Raw genomic sequence first — 17,439 nt, 5'->3', positions numbered from 1 at the left:
GGAAGAGGAAAACCACTTATCTTCTGACCATGAATCCACCATGGATGAGTGACAGCACATTATTTTTCTTAATAATCTGTAACTCAACACTGCTAATATTATGAAACAGGAATATATCAATTCAGAATTGACTGCATAAAAATACACTAACCTCATGTACTTCTTTTAAGCACCCTGATGATAATGGAAGATATTATTTTCCTTTATTGCTTTTGAGCCTTGTCTGTTAGCAAGTTTTGATTTCCATTTGAATATCATTTCAATAAATTAAACACCTCAGTAACTGTGTGTTCCGATTTTCAAAAAAGAAAATGTCTAAACACAGACAACTAATACACCTGTTTATAACAGCCAATTTTGTGTAGAAATGCCTGTTGAACAAATGTAAGATTCAATTTTTCAGCCAGAAGAAATGCTAGCATTCCTTAGGAAGAGTAACTAATGAAACATGTTTTAAAGAACCTTTTACTGAGGATTTTCTATTTCAATATTTCAGATTTTAATAATAATAAAGGAAAAAATATTGATGGAAAATACATATTCAAAATTATTGAATGTAACATTTATGGTGGACATTTCACTGAGATACATTCATTCCTACAAACTACTTTGCTGTTCACATAAATTCTTCTCTGAGCAAAGTTTTTATTATTAAGTTTGATACTAGTGATATGTTTGTAGATGTCTCTTGCAGGAAGGATGAGTGTTTTGACTGAGTGTTGTTCCACACATATCAAGAGGTAACAACCAAAGTGCTTACCATCCTTTTTGAAGGCAGAATGGTGGTTAATTGGTTAATTGATGAGCACAAATTAATTAATAAAAAGTACAGCTGTACACAAAGTGAGAAATGGAATGGAGGTAGCTGAAAGAATGAAAACCTACAAGACTGGTAAGGCAGATGCCACGACTAGAGTACAGGTAATGAATCTAAAAAAAACCCCATCATGTATGGGGAGCGGCTGTGAAGAGTCTTGGAAGTTTGAAAGCTAGAACATAATGCACCAAAACAGGAAGAAAAACAGAGGACAATGTTTTAGAGTGAAGCTGGTAAAAGTAAAAGCAGCCAAGATAATACTAGCAGCTAACTCACTTAAATGTGTGCTTATATATATTTGGGAATATTTTTTACATTTATTCTGCAGTTGATATTTTTCTCTACAATGAAAACTAAAAATAAAACTGACTTATACTGAGTTCTAAGGCATAAAATATAAAATTTAATTTCCGAAGTCTTCCAATTCTCCATATACACATTTCTATGTTGATTTAAGTACCTACAGTGCAAAAAACTTCACTACCCTCACTACAACTGGAGTTTTGGCCAGGCTATGGATTATCATACAACATAGGTTGGGACAACCAAAAACCAGTATTCTTCTCAGACATTAAGTTCCCTGCACTTTTTCATTACTTCAAAGACACAATGCAGTATTTCACTCCCTGCTTCTGCTCCAAAATGTAGAAATACTCCAACTTAGTTGTACTACCAAATCAACAAAATGTTCAACTTTCAAGGAATAGCTTTACTTGCAAAAAGTATTTTTCTGCTCAGTGATTCAGGATTTTTGTAATGTTAAAATTCTTCCAAGGGGAAAAAAAAGGAAAAAAGAGAGGAAAGACTAGAATGATGTTTTATTTCTGTTTCTAGAGAAAGGGTCTTTGCCATCCAGGGCTGAATATTTACATTAAAGCAAGTAACAAGATGAGAACAAAAAAGAACTGCAGGTGAAAACTGGCAGAAGTAAATAGTTCATCTCTGCTTTTAAAATGCATCAGATGAAGCATACCTGTATACGCTGGGATAAAGAGAGGCCTGAATCTGCAGGGACAATCTGTATTCGCTGTGCTGTCCCATCCATTAGTGTTTGTGTACCACCTTCCTGGGAATGTGTAACCTAGGAAGAAGAAACAAATGCAATGGACTGACAACAAATATACTATGTTAATAGATCCACTACCTTAACAGATTAAACCTTAAGGTTTCATCAACCTCCAATTTCTCTGAACAAGGCCATGGAGAGCCTGGCAATTTTATTCTAGAAAAAATATGAATGCTTGCAGTCTAATTCAACACCTTAATTTTTCTAATTAGAAAATTCTGATTTAAATCCATTTTGAAATACTTTTCAATTTGAAATTTACAAACACTTTTACTTAAAGCAATTAATTGCTGACAAGTCCACGTATGTCAATCAAAATGAATATTCACTATGTTGATGTTCATGAGATACAATACCTATCCTCATAGCTGTGCAATGTTTCAATAAATGTACAGTAATTTCACGACTATAAGGCGCACCCTTTTGACTAAAATCTCCCCCCAAAACCGGAAGTGCGCCTTATAGTCCGGTGCGCCTTATCTGATCTACAAAGTTGCGACATTTGCCACCCCGGAAGTGAGAGCCCGTCGGCATCGGGGCCTCCCACGTGCGGGGCGGGTCCGCCGGCTTCGGGGCCGCCCCCGCGTGGGGCGGACCCGCCGGCTTCGGGGCCTCCCCACCGGCATCGGGGCCTCCCCCGCGCAGGGCCGTCCCGCCGGCATCGGGGCCGCCCCCGCGCGGGGCGGACCCGCCGGCTTCGGGGCCTCCCCACCGGCATCGGGGCCTCCCCCGCGCAGGGCCGTCCCGCCGGCTTCGGGGCCACCCCCGCGCGGGGCCGGCCCGCCGACATTGGGACGGCTCCCTTGCGGGGGGTGTTAAAGCCGCAGGGATCGGATCGGCTGCTGCGCGGGGGGGGCGAAAGCCGCAGGGATCGGATCGGCTGCTGCGCGGGGGGGGGCGAAAGCCGCAGGGATCGGATCGGCTGCTGCGCGGGGGGGGCGAAAGCCGCAGGGATCGGATCGGCTGCTGCGCGGGGGGGGGCGAAAGCCGCAGGGATCGGATCGGCTGCTGCGCGGGGGGGGGCGAAAGCCCCCGGAATCGCGGCGGCCGCCGCGCGGGGGGGGCGAAAGCCCTCGGAATCACGGCGGTCGCCGCGCGGGCGGGGCGAAAGCCCCCGGAAGCACGACGGCCGCCGCGCGGGCGGGGCGAAAGCCCCCGGAATCACGGCGGCCGCCGCGCGGGCGGGGCGAAAGCCCCCGGAATCACGGCGGCCGCCGCGCGGGGTGGGCGAAAGCCCCCGGAAGCACGGCGGCCGCCGCGCGGGCGGGGCGAAAGCCCCCGGAATCACGGCGGCCGCCGCGCGGGGTGGGCGAAAGCCCCCGGAAGCACGGCGGCCGCCGCGCGGGGGGGGGCGAAAGCCCCCGGAATCACGGCGGCCGCCGCGCGGGGTGGGCGAAAGCCCCCGGAATCACCGCGGCCGCCGCGCGGGGGGGGCGAAAACCGCCGGAAGCACGGCGGCCGCCATGCGGAGAGGGGGAAAACCGCCAGAATTGGAGCGGCTGCCACGCGGGGAGGGGGCAAGCAGCTGGAATCGGGGCAGCGGCGGCACGGGGCAAGCCTGCCGGCATTGGGTCACCCGGAGCGCCAGGGAACTCCCGGAACAGCGGGGCCCTGGGGATGCTGCACGGAGCGGCGGTGGGCATAGCCCGGCCCTGCCGGGTACAGGCAGGCCCGGGAGCCAATGGCTGCCGGATTGAGGCGGGGCCTCGGCCAGCAAGCGTGCGGGAGGAGCTGGGGGCGGAGCCTCGCTGCAAAAAAAAAACCCCGGTGCGCCTTATAGACCGGTGCGCCTTATCTGATCTACAAAGTTGCAAAATGTGCCGGCTCCCGGGGTTGCGCCTTATAGTCCGGTGCGCCTTATGGTCGTGAAATTACTGTACTTTAATGGCTCACTTGAAGTGACAGAACGGGTTTTGCATGGAAACACAGCAATTGGCAGTTTCAGGCTGTTTTTCTGTAGAAGAATTCTGTACTGGAACTATTAACAAAGGTAGGGAAAACTAATAAATTGCATGAAGTTTGCAAACAGTGCATCTATCTTGTATTGAAATCTCTGCGTGAATGCTCTCTGACACAATTCATGGAAATATTTTTAACCATTATCAATAGTTTACAAATTCTTCACACCCCACAGCCAATGGCATATGGGGAAAATTATTATTCATTACATCATCCATCAATAAAAATTAAGGACAGCTGCTATTTGTAAAGGCTTGATCAGAAAGGCCAGATTTTTTGCAGTACAAAGAGAATTTGTCTTCACAGAGTTTACAGACACCTTCAAATGGAAATTTTTGTCTTAAATTCCTGGGTAACTCCAAAACCTTTTTGCTATTCAAAAACTGCCTGCAACATCCTGCAAATCTGCATTACAAATAATTCCCAGTATTTACACCATTGTACAAATACTGCTCTGCCCCTGATTGCCCCTCTGCCCCTCCCAATTAATATAGAGAATACATATGTATATTGCAGTAAAGGTACTATTTTGTAACAGTTTGTTACAAACAGAGGGTTTTTTCGTTCCTCCTGGATCAGCTTCCCAATTTGGCAACCATACCATTATCTAAATGTTAGTACCAGCAGACAAAAGCAGGCCAGAACATGCAGCTGGAGGTCACCATGAGAGAGGAACACGAGTGAAGGGTAAGACTTCCCCCTTATAGCAGAAATACAAGCTCCCATGAGCCTATGCTGATTTTGAGATTTTGCCCAAAAAGGTGTTACTTTTGGTAGCAGTCTCAATCCACTTGCTCCTCTCCCCTCAGTGTGGTAAGTAAAACTGGCTGGTTAGTCATTCCATGATCTGGAACAGGACACCAATGCAGGCTGAAAAGCAGCCCAGCAAACAAAGGCTATTCTTAGCACAGATCAAACCTTCAATCCAGTCTCCACAATGCTCAGATCAGAGCAAATGAGTGAGGCTAAGCTGCTGGGCAGATTGGTTAAGCTGCCAGCATTACCAAAAGAAATGCTTGTCAAACTACTGCCCAAGCCATTTCTAGACACTGCTTTCTAAAAATACTCCATTATTCTGAGTACAAGTACTTTTAAACAATTCATGCATTTCTTTGCTTAAGTAAAGGACAAAAAAAGGCTCGTTACCCAGCAGCATTTTCCGTTCAAGAGAGGTACTTTCAAGCACTGAAGTTCTGCATCAGCCACTCAAATTGCCAGGTACCCATGGTGGCTCAGAAGCGACTGAAGTTTTATGTGCATTTACTTTTGCTTCACAAAATAAGCTATGTAATATAGAACTGCTTTACATTTGCTCCTTTAAAATGTCATGATCCACAAGTTGCGTAAGGTAAAACTGCTTTTCAACCCCTCAAAATGTCAGCTTGACAGTTTTACTTCTAAGCAGAATACAAGTTTTTTTTATTGCAGTTAATACTGATAAAAGTACAGTAAATTCACGAATACAAGCCGCACTGACTATAAGCCGCATCTCTGGGTGTTGGCAAATATTTCGGGTTTTGTCCATAGATAAGCCGCACACGAATATAAGCCGCTCTGTCGTTCGCAGCGAGGACCCGCGTGCAATTAGTAACAGAACCGCGGGAGGGCGGGGTTTACTGGCTGAGCTAAGGCTGTGCAGGCTCGGCCCGCTAGGGGCCGCTGACGGGGCCAGGTGGCCCAGCCCGGTGCTGCCGCTCGGGGCCGGCCACCGCTGCCACTGGGCTCGGTCACCCCGGGTCGGCGCTGCCCCGCGGTGGCAGGCTGGGACGGAGCTTCCCCCGCTCCTACGGCAGCGGCGGCGGGCGGGGACGGAGCTTTCCCGCGCCCGTGGCGCCGGCGGCGGGCGCGGACAAAGCACCCCGCCTCCTCCCCGAGCCGCGGCAATGGCGGCGCGCACTTCCCGCCCCCCCCCGGGCCGCGGCAATGGCGGCGCGGGGCTCCCGCCGGCTCCCGGAGCCGCGGCAATGGCGGCGCCCCCCCCCCCGCGTCCTCCCCGGGCCGCGGCAATGGCGGCGCGGCCCCCCCGCGTCCTCCTCGAGCCGTGGCAATGGCGGCGCCCCCCCCCCCCCGTCGGCTCCCCGGGCCGCGTCAATGGCGGCGCACCCCCCCTCCTCCCCCGGGCTGCGGCAGAGGAGGGAAGAAGAGAGCTCTCCCGCCTCTCTCCCCGCCCCCCCGTGCTGCCTGCAGGGAGCCAGGGCAACACGGTAACACTGTAACAATTGCGAAATGCCGGCTTTTACTGGCCGGTGCTTGGCTCGGCACTCTGGCTGGCACGTCTGGGGTTGTAAATGTCAGAAAATTATTAATATATTAGCCGCACCCGACTATTAGCCGCACTTCCGGGTTTCCACCAAAATTTTTGTCAAATTGCTGCGGCTTGTATTAGTGAAATTACTGTAACTGCAGATTTTCTTAAAAATTGTACTTTTTATGTGTGGCAGATTGTTTCAACAACTATGCAGCTTTCCTCTATTACAGTAAACTGGCAGGGCTGTGGAAATGAATCACCATATACTTACTGTACCCAGCCACAGATTAAAGAAAGAACAATGCTGAAGGCTCTTGGCAGGTAGCTTCCCTATATGAATCAAGAAATGTGGTCTTGATGTAGAAATAAGAATTACCTCGCACTGAGCAAAAGATGACTAGCAGATGGCAGAATCTGAGCAATGACAATCACTGCACAATGACCCATATAGACAGGGTTATATTTTGCTTCAGTGTTTTGCTTTCACACAAAAAGTCCTAAATTAACAAAAGTATGGTTGTGAACACCATTGTAAAATTGTTGTGGTAATTTTGTGATTTAAAATGCTTCATGAACAATTGATATGATAAAAAAAATCAAAATCTATGTACAAAACACTTCTGACCATCATTTCAATGATACACAGAAGCATTTCCACTCTCCTTAATATTGGAACACCTTTTCCTTTCAACATCCAAGACAATTGTAAATGCTAGCAAAAATACTGCTGAAGTTCTCTAGATCTTAAACTATGATTTTTCAGTGTTTACAGAGATTAGGAATACCAAGAAATTACAGCCTGTAGGTAGGCAGGAATGTAAATCATTGCATGGAAGCACCCGTGAGAATGCTTCCCTTGTTGATTCCACCTTTCAGGCAGCACATTCATGCATGGCCTACACCACTGACAATAATTTTGGCTTAGGAGTCCCAGCTTGCACTGCCCTCAGGGATGCTTTTCAGTCCTTCCAACCATGTGCCTGGTTGGGCTGCACCTTGTACGAAATAAGGGCACTGATCACAACCAACAGGGAGATGACATTCCTCCACTATGCTGTAGGTTTGGTTTTTTTCCTAGTTTTGTCCACCGGATGCTGACACACAGAGCTTACATGAGCAAGGCTAGCATAGCGTGAGAATAAGTGGCTAAGTCACGACTGGGGAATGGTTAAGCTGCCAAATACGATGTGACTGTCTCAGACAGAGTAAAACCTTGCTAAAGGACAAATTCTAACCTACACTGCTGACAAAATAGCCATGAAAACTGTAGAGCTGTGATTTCACCAGGAACAGCTACAGCTCTCTGCAGCACTGCACCTTCACTCTGTTTTCTCCCCTGCCTTTCTTTGGCTACCAGCCATCTTCTTTGTGCTGGCTCTGGTAGTCACTGGAGCCTTCTCAGACCCTGCTCTGTGAACCCAGCAGAAATCCTTCCACTTGTTTTGGCTGGGTTATTAGCTTGCTGTTGATGGGGAAAATAACAAGGAAATAAACAGAAAAAGGACCCTCTCTCTCCCATGGTGCTGAGATACTAAGTCAGCTCAGTGTCTCCTGGAATCACATTATGCAACTGAGAAACAACCCCACAGAGGCTAAATACCATCATCACACCATCCTCTGAGTGGAATGTACACTTCAGCTAGCTTTGACTAGCCTTGCACTGTCAAAAAGAAACAAATACAAACAGAGAATATAGTCCTATTTAGACCTCAACAAATAATTATAGTCCCAAAGCAAAACTGCATTAAACATAAGTTCTCACCTAATAAAGAGGTCAACTAATAAAAAGAAAACATCATACATCCCATAAACCACTGACGTCCTTTTGAGATAGCCTTAGCAACACCCAGATGCTACAAAAATAAAAGCTGTGAGAATTTATTCGGAGTAGAATTAACCATCCCATCCTCCACTCCAACTTCTCCATCTGAAATTAAGGCTGAGAGGAAATAAAACTACTTGAGAAATAAGTCTATGTCTAGACAAGAATCCAAGAGTGGATATTTCAAGCTAAAGAGTAACATTTATTTAACACAAATAAATAACTGCCTCTCATTTAAAGTGGTGCTAATTTTAAATAGTCTATGCTATGCTAAAACTTTCTAGATAACTATGTACACTCATATCCACACTCTCAAACTATCTATGCACCTCTGGCAGTTCTCTGGCTGCTGTACACAGATTCTGCACACACATCACAAAGAACCAAAACTAGACACCTGCACAAACAGTAGGTCAACCTTTCTTTTGACAAGAACAAGCGCATATATCTGAACGTGAAGAACACGGCAAAACTTCACTAGTGAAAACAAAAATGACAAATTAAGTAATTGCACAGTTGTAAAGTAAAAGCTGTGTCCTGACTATGTTAACTAGAAGTGAGTAAAGAAATTACACAACCAGATGGCTCTCTGAAAACCACTACAGGCCAGACAGCAAGCTGAAAAGCTAGTGACTTACTGAAAACACTGTTAGATTGTCCTTAACTTCTGTGGGGTGAACTCTGGCAAAAAAGGCTTTGCAGCATAACTTTAAAATGGACATACTAGGTTCTTCTGCCTTCTGAGGGAAGTGTCCAGAAGCCTTGTCTGTATCAAAAATTTTCTCTTGCGATTTTGGTTTTTACATATCAGTCTGTGCATTTTATTATTAAATTTGTCTTAAAAAGGACTCAAAATTTATGTACCTCTCCCATTTGCTGTTCAAAAATTTGATGGGCCAGTTCCTCTACGGTTGCCATGATCTTTAATCACCAGAATTTCCTGTCAAAGAAAGGAAAGAAGATGCTTAACATCTGTAGTTTCAAAAGTAAAAATATGCTGGGGAAAATACAGTTCACATAACTGCGTTCACAGTTTTATGAAGATGACATCCCTGCAGAATTTATAGTTTGATTATAGTAGAAAAATAAATAATTTGCTATTTGCAAACTTTGTATTGCTTTATTTAAATAACTCACACAAAGACTTCCTATTTTTCCTCCTTTGCTTTTCCAACAAAAAATATACTAAATCACTGTGAGAACAGAAGTTTATTACTGACCATTACATCAGGAGGTACATATTTAACATTTTAAAAAAACTGGAACACAGACAGTTTTGTTAATGCAAATCAATAGGGGCAAATCTAACTTCTTCTGAAGTCACAAAGATTTTTTAGTATTAACAGGAGTGCTTGAAGGTCAATTTTCTAACTTACAGGAGGCAGCATGTGGGACACAGAAGATAAGTGTTTACAAAAAAAGAATGCTGTTTCATTATCAATACTGTAGCTACAGTGCAAGTCCAAATCTTCATAAGAATTTGTGGGGTTTAACAGACACTGCTACATTAATGCAGTATAAAAGACTCAGATGCATGCCTTGTTTATTTGGAAAGGCATATATTATATTATCAATATACAAATATTCACTAGGCAGCACTTAAAAGGAACAATCACAAACCATAAAGCACCGTATAAACAGTTTTACTGACAAAAGTGAATTAAAGACTGCAATACCTGCTTCTTGCATGAACAAAGACAGTACTCTTACACTAATACTGGTTTTCATTCTTTAACTTTTCTAGAACTCCTAAGAATTTCCTCCTCCTCAGGGACTCTCAAAGCCTCCCTAACGAGCCATGCAAATAAAAAATTTAACTTTCTTTTAACTTAAATTTAACTCAAGCTAATTCTGTCCTTAAAATTGGAAAGAGAAATCTTTTTTGACTAGAGCAAGAACTGAAGCCCTTAGAGGCGTGTCCAATGCTATACTAAAGCCTAATTAATGTGTGAAAGGGAAAATACAGAAATATTTGGGCACTGTAGACCATTCTAAATCACTCACTAGCATGCTGCATTATTAGTTAAATTAGGACAATAGATAACAGGCATGCATATAAAGATATTATACTGAAGCTTATGCTGAAAAGTATTATCTCCTAGGAAGATCTAGGTGTCAGCATCCTTGCAGGAGCACTCTTGTTAGCCCACTTCTGCATCCAGTGAGCTGCAGCATAATCACTATTCAAAAAGCACTTAGAATTTTCAAGGCAAGCAATGTGTCTTTCAATGTCTTCTTCTTTAAAATAAAATAATAGCAACAAAATATTGTACTGTTTACATATAGAGCGCCAGAAGTGAGTGCTACTTCATCACAAAATAACAAAACATATCACTTTGAGGCATTAATTTGCACCAGCTAGTTCTCCTAAATCAGATGTGACTGCACTCACAGTCAAGATGTATTAGTAAAACAACTTAGCTTGAAAACTGAAAGTGATTTAAACTGACACGTTTCACCTTGGAGTAAAGCAGTGAAGGAATACACATGTATTCAACTATGATGCACCAGCTGTAGGGTGCCAACCAGCTGTTGGCTCTCAGAGAGGCATAAACCTAGCAGTGAATTTTTGAAACTCATCTAAAAGAGACTCATTTGAACTACACTTGCATGAACATAGGACATCAAGTACGCAAACAAGACTGAACTTTTATGATGAAGAGTTCAACTGAAATGGGTCAGGAAATATTCTGATGAGAGCAGACAGCAATTTTGAGGGTTGGTAGTCAGAAGAACTAACCTCTCCACTAGCACAGTTCAGTTATACCCAGAACTGCTTAACTTATCCTTCCCCAGAGACAAAAGTTATATGACTTTAATTGTCCTAGTAGGAGGTTCCTATTAATAATATTTTTTAATATTATACCAGGGTAGACTAAGGACTTTAAAAGTAGTAACAGGAAGTACATTGATTTATGTTTCAATGCTAAATTTAATATAAATGACAACATCTCTCATTTTATAATATTATACTGTTGGTATAGCTGTCTAATAAGTGCCTTGATTCTGAAGTGATATCCTTTAAAAGTGTAAGAGCAAACCACATCAGCATGAAGACACAACATGAAAAAATTCTGTCTATTCCAAAGATCTACAGTTTACTTCGGAAAAAAGTGTCATACCACTGAAATTTTACTGGTACAAAAACCAAAGTTTGTAAAATTTTAGTAGTCTAACTTACCCTACTGGCACTGTTAAACAAGTTTGTATGTACGGAATGAAAAACGATTCTTCTAATTACTACGTATGGAATGTGTCTTAATACAGGGGTCTTTCCTAGATTAAATCAACCTGTTAAACTAATGAAGTTACACAAGTATGTTCTAGATACTTTAGAGGTACAGGTATATGACTGCAGAAGTTACTTTGAACTTTATTTTTTGTTCTTTTCTCAGTGCACTGGTTTTGGCTGGGGGAAAGGTGATTTTCTTCACGGTAGCTGGTACTGGGCTGTGTTTTGGATTTGTCATGAACACAGGGTTGATAATACAGAGATCATTTTGTTATCTCTGAACAGTGCTTACATACAGCCAAGACCTTTTCTGCTTTTTCGTGCTGCCACACTGGTGAGGAAGTTGGAGGTACATGGGAGATGGGTTCAGATACAGCCAGGACAGGTGACCACAGGTATATTCTATGCCATATGACATCAAGCTCAGTATATAAAAACAGAAAGAGGAAGAAGCAAACAGAACAATGGCATTTGTCTGCCCAAGTAACCATTACACATGACAGGGCCCTACCATCACATCAGATATTCAGCCAGCAACCTGCCCTGGAGATGGATGAACACCTGCCCATCAAGTGGATACAGTGAATTATTCCTTGTTTTGCTTTGCTTTTCCGTGTGACTTTTGCTTTCTCTATTGAACTGTGCTTATCTCAACCCATGAGTTTTCCAGCTTTTACCCTTTTGAGTCTCTCCCCAGTCCCACTGGAAGGGGAGTGAACAAGTGACTGCCTGGGGTTAAACCATGACACACGGTAAAGACAAATACAGGAAGGTCAACATGACTTTTTAGGAAGGCTCCAAAAGTTAGCATAACAGAAAACTAACTGCAAAAGAAGGGGAAACAATCTCTCTCCGTAGTCTTACTGCTTCAGTACTGAATGATTTCAATACACCTCAAAGTCAACTAAGGATTTTAGCTCAGGTCATCACATTGGGCTTACAGGTACACTGTACCTTAAAATGGAAACTAGTCCTCACTTCCATTATCAAACTAATCATACACTAATTAAGAATTCAGCATAGCCCGTGCCAAAGTTGTTTAATAAATTCCTACAGATAAAATGGAATGCACTTAATGATCCCTCTGTGATTAAGCGTGCCTGAGTTAGTGCTTAAGTAAGTTAAAGAACAGCCCAAGATTTCTTTATACATTAGAGCAGTTTTCTGCAATGTTTTATAGATAATAAATTAAGCCAAGGAATTAAAACACATTTGTGAAACAAATGATGCTACTGTGCTCAGTGCTTCATATAAGAAAAGCTCAATGAAGATGGCAAGCTAAATGAGCTATTGTTGGATTATTGTTCTGTAAACCACACTGTTCAAGAGGGTAGAACAGTTGGCAGATTTGAAGGAGTAAGATTCTCTTTATCAATGAACTGAGGAACATTTATGTGATCCTTGACACCCAGTTAGATTCTGTTTTTCAAAATATGCATGAGATGAAGATTTAGACAGTGCATATATAAAGGACAAGTAACAACATGAAACAGAAGCAGCTGGACCTGCAGGTAAGCAAGGGAAAATGAGACGCTTGCAAAAGCGTAAGGGAGTAATTAAAAGGCACAGAACAATGCAGAAAGAGATGCATTTGTAGGCATGCCTGTTCAATTAATTTAAAATCAGTGCTCTCACCACCTTCTCTTGTAAGCAAGTGCTAGAGTGGGAGGAAACATGAGAAAATAGAATCACAAGGCTATATTTTCAGGTGGTTGACAAATAAGTTTTACTGTCTGGGCCACCAAAGGGATAGTTGCACTTTCAGGCCTTGGCTTCTGGTTCTTTTATCATGGTATCTCTAGAACCTGCCCCATCAGGTACAGGTGAGCTGACTTCGCTCACTAGTCCCACAATCAACTGGGAAAAGGAGGAGGAAAGGCAAGGGGGCTGTCTGCAAGTGGAGCCTACTCACAGGAGCACTGGCTACATGCCAGAGCTAGATAAGGAGATAGCCAGTTAATCAGGTCAACCTGCCTTGTGTACTGTCAGCCATAGACTGCATCTCCACCTGAAGCCTACAAAAGGAAAAAAAAAAATCAGAAAAAAACCCCAAACTGATTCCCTGCACCAGAGCTGAAGCTGCACCATGAACCAGGACACTCATCTGACTAAAGACTTCCCTGTTCACTGGATTAGGTTCTGCCAGGTACATTCTAGCTGGCACAGAAAGATCACTCTAACACAAAACAGCAAGGGCAAACCCCTCTTTCTGAACGCTTGGAGGCAGTACATGCTCCATGGTACAATTAGAGTATTTCCTGAGAGGCAGCCTCACTGTTGGCTTTGTTCCACTCTGCATTTGCCTTCATGGCTGTATAGCTGTAAACTCATCTTCTGACTTTATTCATCCTGCACCTAACAATTGTTACACACAACACAGGAAAAGCAAGCAGAATCAAGACACTTCTTTTTGGAAAAAAGCCCACAATGACATATCAGCTTAAGTATAATGCCAAATTGCCCATTCAGGTGTTATGCACGATGACCATTTGGAGTATTCACTGAACTACAGCCACGGATGAGGTAGTTGATACATCAAGGCACTCTACAGAAATCAGCAAACCTCTTCAACAGTACTACTAATAAGACAACCCTTACAAACTTGCACATCAGCATATCCATGGAAGCTTCCTTCAGATAAAAAGGAAAAACAAAAAAAAACCCAAAAAAAGACACAAAACTCCCATACAACGAAACTGAGTTTCTCACACATCTTTCCAGGAAATCACTGTTGACATTGTCCCATGTAAAATATGCTGGGAGATGAACTGATCAAGGGCAGCCCTCCTGAGGACTTGAGGGCTCTCCTCAATGAGAGGCTGGACCCAGCCATGGGCACTCAGCCCAGAAAACCAAACGTGTCCAAAGCAGTGTGGCCAGCAGGGGAGGGAGGGGATTCTGCCCCTCTGCTCTGTTCCTGTGAGACCCCACCTGCAGGGCTGCATCCACCTCTGTTGTCCCAGCACAGGAAGGACATGGATCTGTTGGAGAGAGTCCAGAGGACACCAAGATGATCAGAGGGATGGAGCACCTCTCCTGCGAGGAAAGGCTGAGAGAACTGGGATTGTTGAGCCTGGAGAAGGCCTAGGGTGACCTAACTGCAACCTTCCAGTACCTGAAGGGAACCTATAAGAATGCTGGAGAGAGACTTTTTTCAAGGGTGTATAGTGACAGCACAAGGGGGAATGACTTAAAACTGAGAGAGAGTAGGTTTAGTTTAGATATTAAGAAATTCTTTACTGTGAGGGTAGTGAGGCCCTAGAACAGGTTTCCCAGGGAATCTATGGATGCCCCATCCCTGGAAACATTCAAGGCCAGGTTTGATGGGGCTCTGAGCAAACTAACGTAGAGCACGGCATCCCTGCCATGGCAGAGTGGTTGGAACTAGATGACCTTTATGTTCCCTTCCAACCCAAGTAGTTTGTGATTCCCTGTTTTTTTCGTTTGTTACCAACTACACCGGATTAGGTTTTGTTAAAGAGGGTGTGGGTGTGTGTTCTTTAATATTTTTATTTGGTTTGGGATTTTAAAAATTCCTATAAACATGTGAAAAGCACTCTGAAGAAATCTTTATATAAAGGCCAATTAAGAGTCACATTGACACATGGTCCTGCTAATACTTCAAAGGAAACAAATTACCACACTAAATGGGGTAGTTCTCACAGTTAGTGCTAAATTATAAACAAGAACCTCAACTTATTTGGATAGAAATAACTGTGTATGAGAGCTAATACAACAATAGCAGAGGGTTTGGCTTTAGTTTTTTGGTGGTTTGCATTTTTCAAGTTTCCACTTTAACTTCTAAAAAAGCATTCAAATACTGAGCTTAGTCCAGCCTGGCTTATTATTGAATTGAACAAAAGTAATTTAAGTTAAACAAATGTAAATAGCCTTTTAGAGAAGGCCTGACAAAGTCAACAAAATTAATCTAAATATTGATACAGAAAGACAGTCCATAGACCATGAATTTCAGAAAGGAATGTATTTTCTTATAAAATCTGTAGCACTGCATCATCAGATATATGGGACTCAGACAGCACAAGCCATCTTCCAGTCACAGAAAACTGGAATTTTAAAGAGTTTGGTTTTACATAAAATAAATCCTTCACTGATTTAAGATTTTGGCAAGTAATGCAGTAATCTCTGGAATGAAAAACCAGTGACTGAAGGGTAGAAATACGGACAGGTCTGTATACACAAGAGTAAGAATTTAATTAACTGTACCTTCACAGTTTTATCCATAAAATTCTACTGATATAATTCTGTTTTGCAGCAGGTTACTTTATCCCAGTAATGGATACAACATGCCTTTGGACAGGCACAAGTTTAAAGTGCTAAAAGCAGCCTGAAACACCACTAAGGAGACAAAAAAAAGGGCAAAACAAAACAAAGAAAACAAAACAAACAACCAAAAATCCCCCCAAACTTTGCCAAAAAGTTACCCAGGTACAGTTTAGTTTCCCCTGATGGTCACTGTTGGTTGCACACTGCAGCCTATGTGTGACAAAAAGCTGTGCCAGCCAGAGCCTGTGGGTGACCCTCCCCAGCAGGTTTCTGCTTCTTCCACAGGGGATGTTAAACCCAGCACAGGCCTGAGGGCACCCTGATCTCCATCAGCCACAGCAGCTCAGGTTAGCAAAGGTTGCTGTTAGAAGTGCTTAAGCCAGGATGGCTGCTGAAGCAGGACACACACCCCCTACACCAGCTGCAGCACTTGCCAGCTGAGAGCCACACTTAGTCCACTAGCACAACAAACATGGACCAGCTAAGATGTGACACCACTCCAGTCCTTACATGCAGTTAAGACTCGTTATGTAAGCATGAGGTACTGCTTTTTTCAGGGCTTTTTGACCCAAACATTAGACACAAATTTGTTTCTTTAGGGAGACTGCTTTCCTTCACAAACTCCAGCAAATTCACTGGCTTCACAAACTTCAATTACATAATACAATAAGCACATAATACAATTAATACAAAAATGGAATATAAGCATAGAGAACAATGTAATCTTACTATTGTGAACATGAGATTTCCCATTATGGATCAGAGTCAGTTTTCACAGGACTACCACATTAGCTATAAGCATTCTGTACCTGTATTTCACAGGTGAGCTATTTAACTGCATCCTACAGTATCAGAGGGGTTTTGTTTGGTTTTGGCTCCCTGCACACCTGTCTGCTCCCCCTGCCCTTTAATAACAATACAATCATTAAATAATTCATGTTGAAAGGTACTTCTGGAGGTCATCTGGTTCAAGCCCTTTCCCCCCAAGACAGGATCAGCTTCAGAGTTACACATGTTGTTTAGCTTTCTCTTCACAGGTTAAGAACCTTAAACTGAAAAATTAAAGCAGACTTTAAAAAAGCACCAAAAACATGAAAACCCCAAACAAAAAACCCTCCTATCCCACAATCTAGCCTGGGATACAGCTATTCTTAAAGATAACAGAATTCCCATGAAATTTGTTCCCTTCAAGAGTACGTTTCACAAGAAAATACAAACAGTAAGAAAACCAGAAATATTAATAAGAATTGAGGAGAAAAGTTAAAGTGCATTAATTTATGTACTGTGAGCTTCTTTTCGTAATCAGCATCTTTATTTGTTACTGCAGAATGCAGCAGACTTAGTAAGCGGTGTCCAACCATTCAGAGCAGTGCAAGCAGCTGAGGACTGCACAACTCTGGGGTGACCTCAGTTACCTTCCTTGTATTATCACACACGTGTACACATACAGCTGACCACCATCACATGAAAATACTTTGTTCTGTGATAAGGGAGGTTCAGCAATATCTCTGGAAAAGGAGCTACAGAGAAAAGCAGGCAAACATTTCACAGACCTTAAGACTTCACTCAAACAAGTGCCCACAAGTGCCCCTGAGTAAAACTGTACAGCAAGGAGCAAATCATGGGCTAAATACTCTGTTGGACATCTCGTGTCACAACTGCCAAACATGGACCAAAGGGGGTGGGGAAAGCATTCGCAGAATTATTTTCAGAAAAGTAACTTACAGAAAAAGCCATACAAAATTAGAAACAGTCACCAGATGAAAACTGTCCGAACTGGCATAGAAATTGTGATGTTTTCCCACCGTTCAAATACTTCTACTTCTACTTATATAATGCTGAATCCAAAACCAGGAAGCTGTTCTATAGAAAACTATTTGAATTTTTTCCCATCTTATTTTTCCATGCCAAGTGTGGATGCAACTCTTCCTGCTACACCACTTTCCCAAGTCCACTCTGCTGACACTAGTAGCTTCAAATCAGAGATTTCACATAAGAATGATTGCCTAAC

General features: G+C 43.1%; 1 protein-coding gene across 6 annotated transcripts in view; it reads right to left on the bottom strand.

The window, feature by feature from the left end:
- Nucleotides 1-17,439, bottom strand: part of NR2C1 (nuclear receptor subfamily 2 group C member 1) — a 53,952-nt gene that overhangs the window by 35,469 nt on the left and 1,044 nt on the right. For 3 of the 6 annotated variants that reach the window (XR_004417648.2, XM_033057335.1, XM_033057339.1), the window contains exons 2-3: nucleotides 8,777-8,852; nucleotides 1,791-1,898 (exon numbers count right to left, since the gene is read on the bottom strand). Coding sequence is in view for 5 of the 6 variants with exons in the window: in XM_033057335.1 (XP_032913226.1) it covers nucleotides 1,791-1,898; nucleotides 8,777-8,830 (162 nt within the window). In the remaining variant the exon portion in view is untranslated. The other 3 variants (XM_033057337.1, XM_033057338.1, XM_033057336.2) reach the window with 3 other exon arrangements.

This window comes from Catharus ustulatus, chromosome 4 (genome assembly GCF_009819885.2).
Source record: "Catharus ustulatus isolate bCatUst1 chromosome 4, bCatUst1.pri.v2, whole genome shotgun sequence".
Lineage (NCBI taxonomy): Eukaryota > Metazoa > Chordata > Aves > Passeriformes > Turdidae > Catharus > Catharus ustulatus.
The sequence above is the reverse complement of the archived record's forward strand: the minus strand, read 5'-3'. Positions and strand labels throughout refer to the sequence as shown.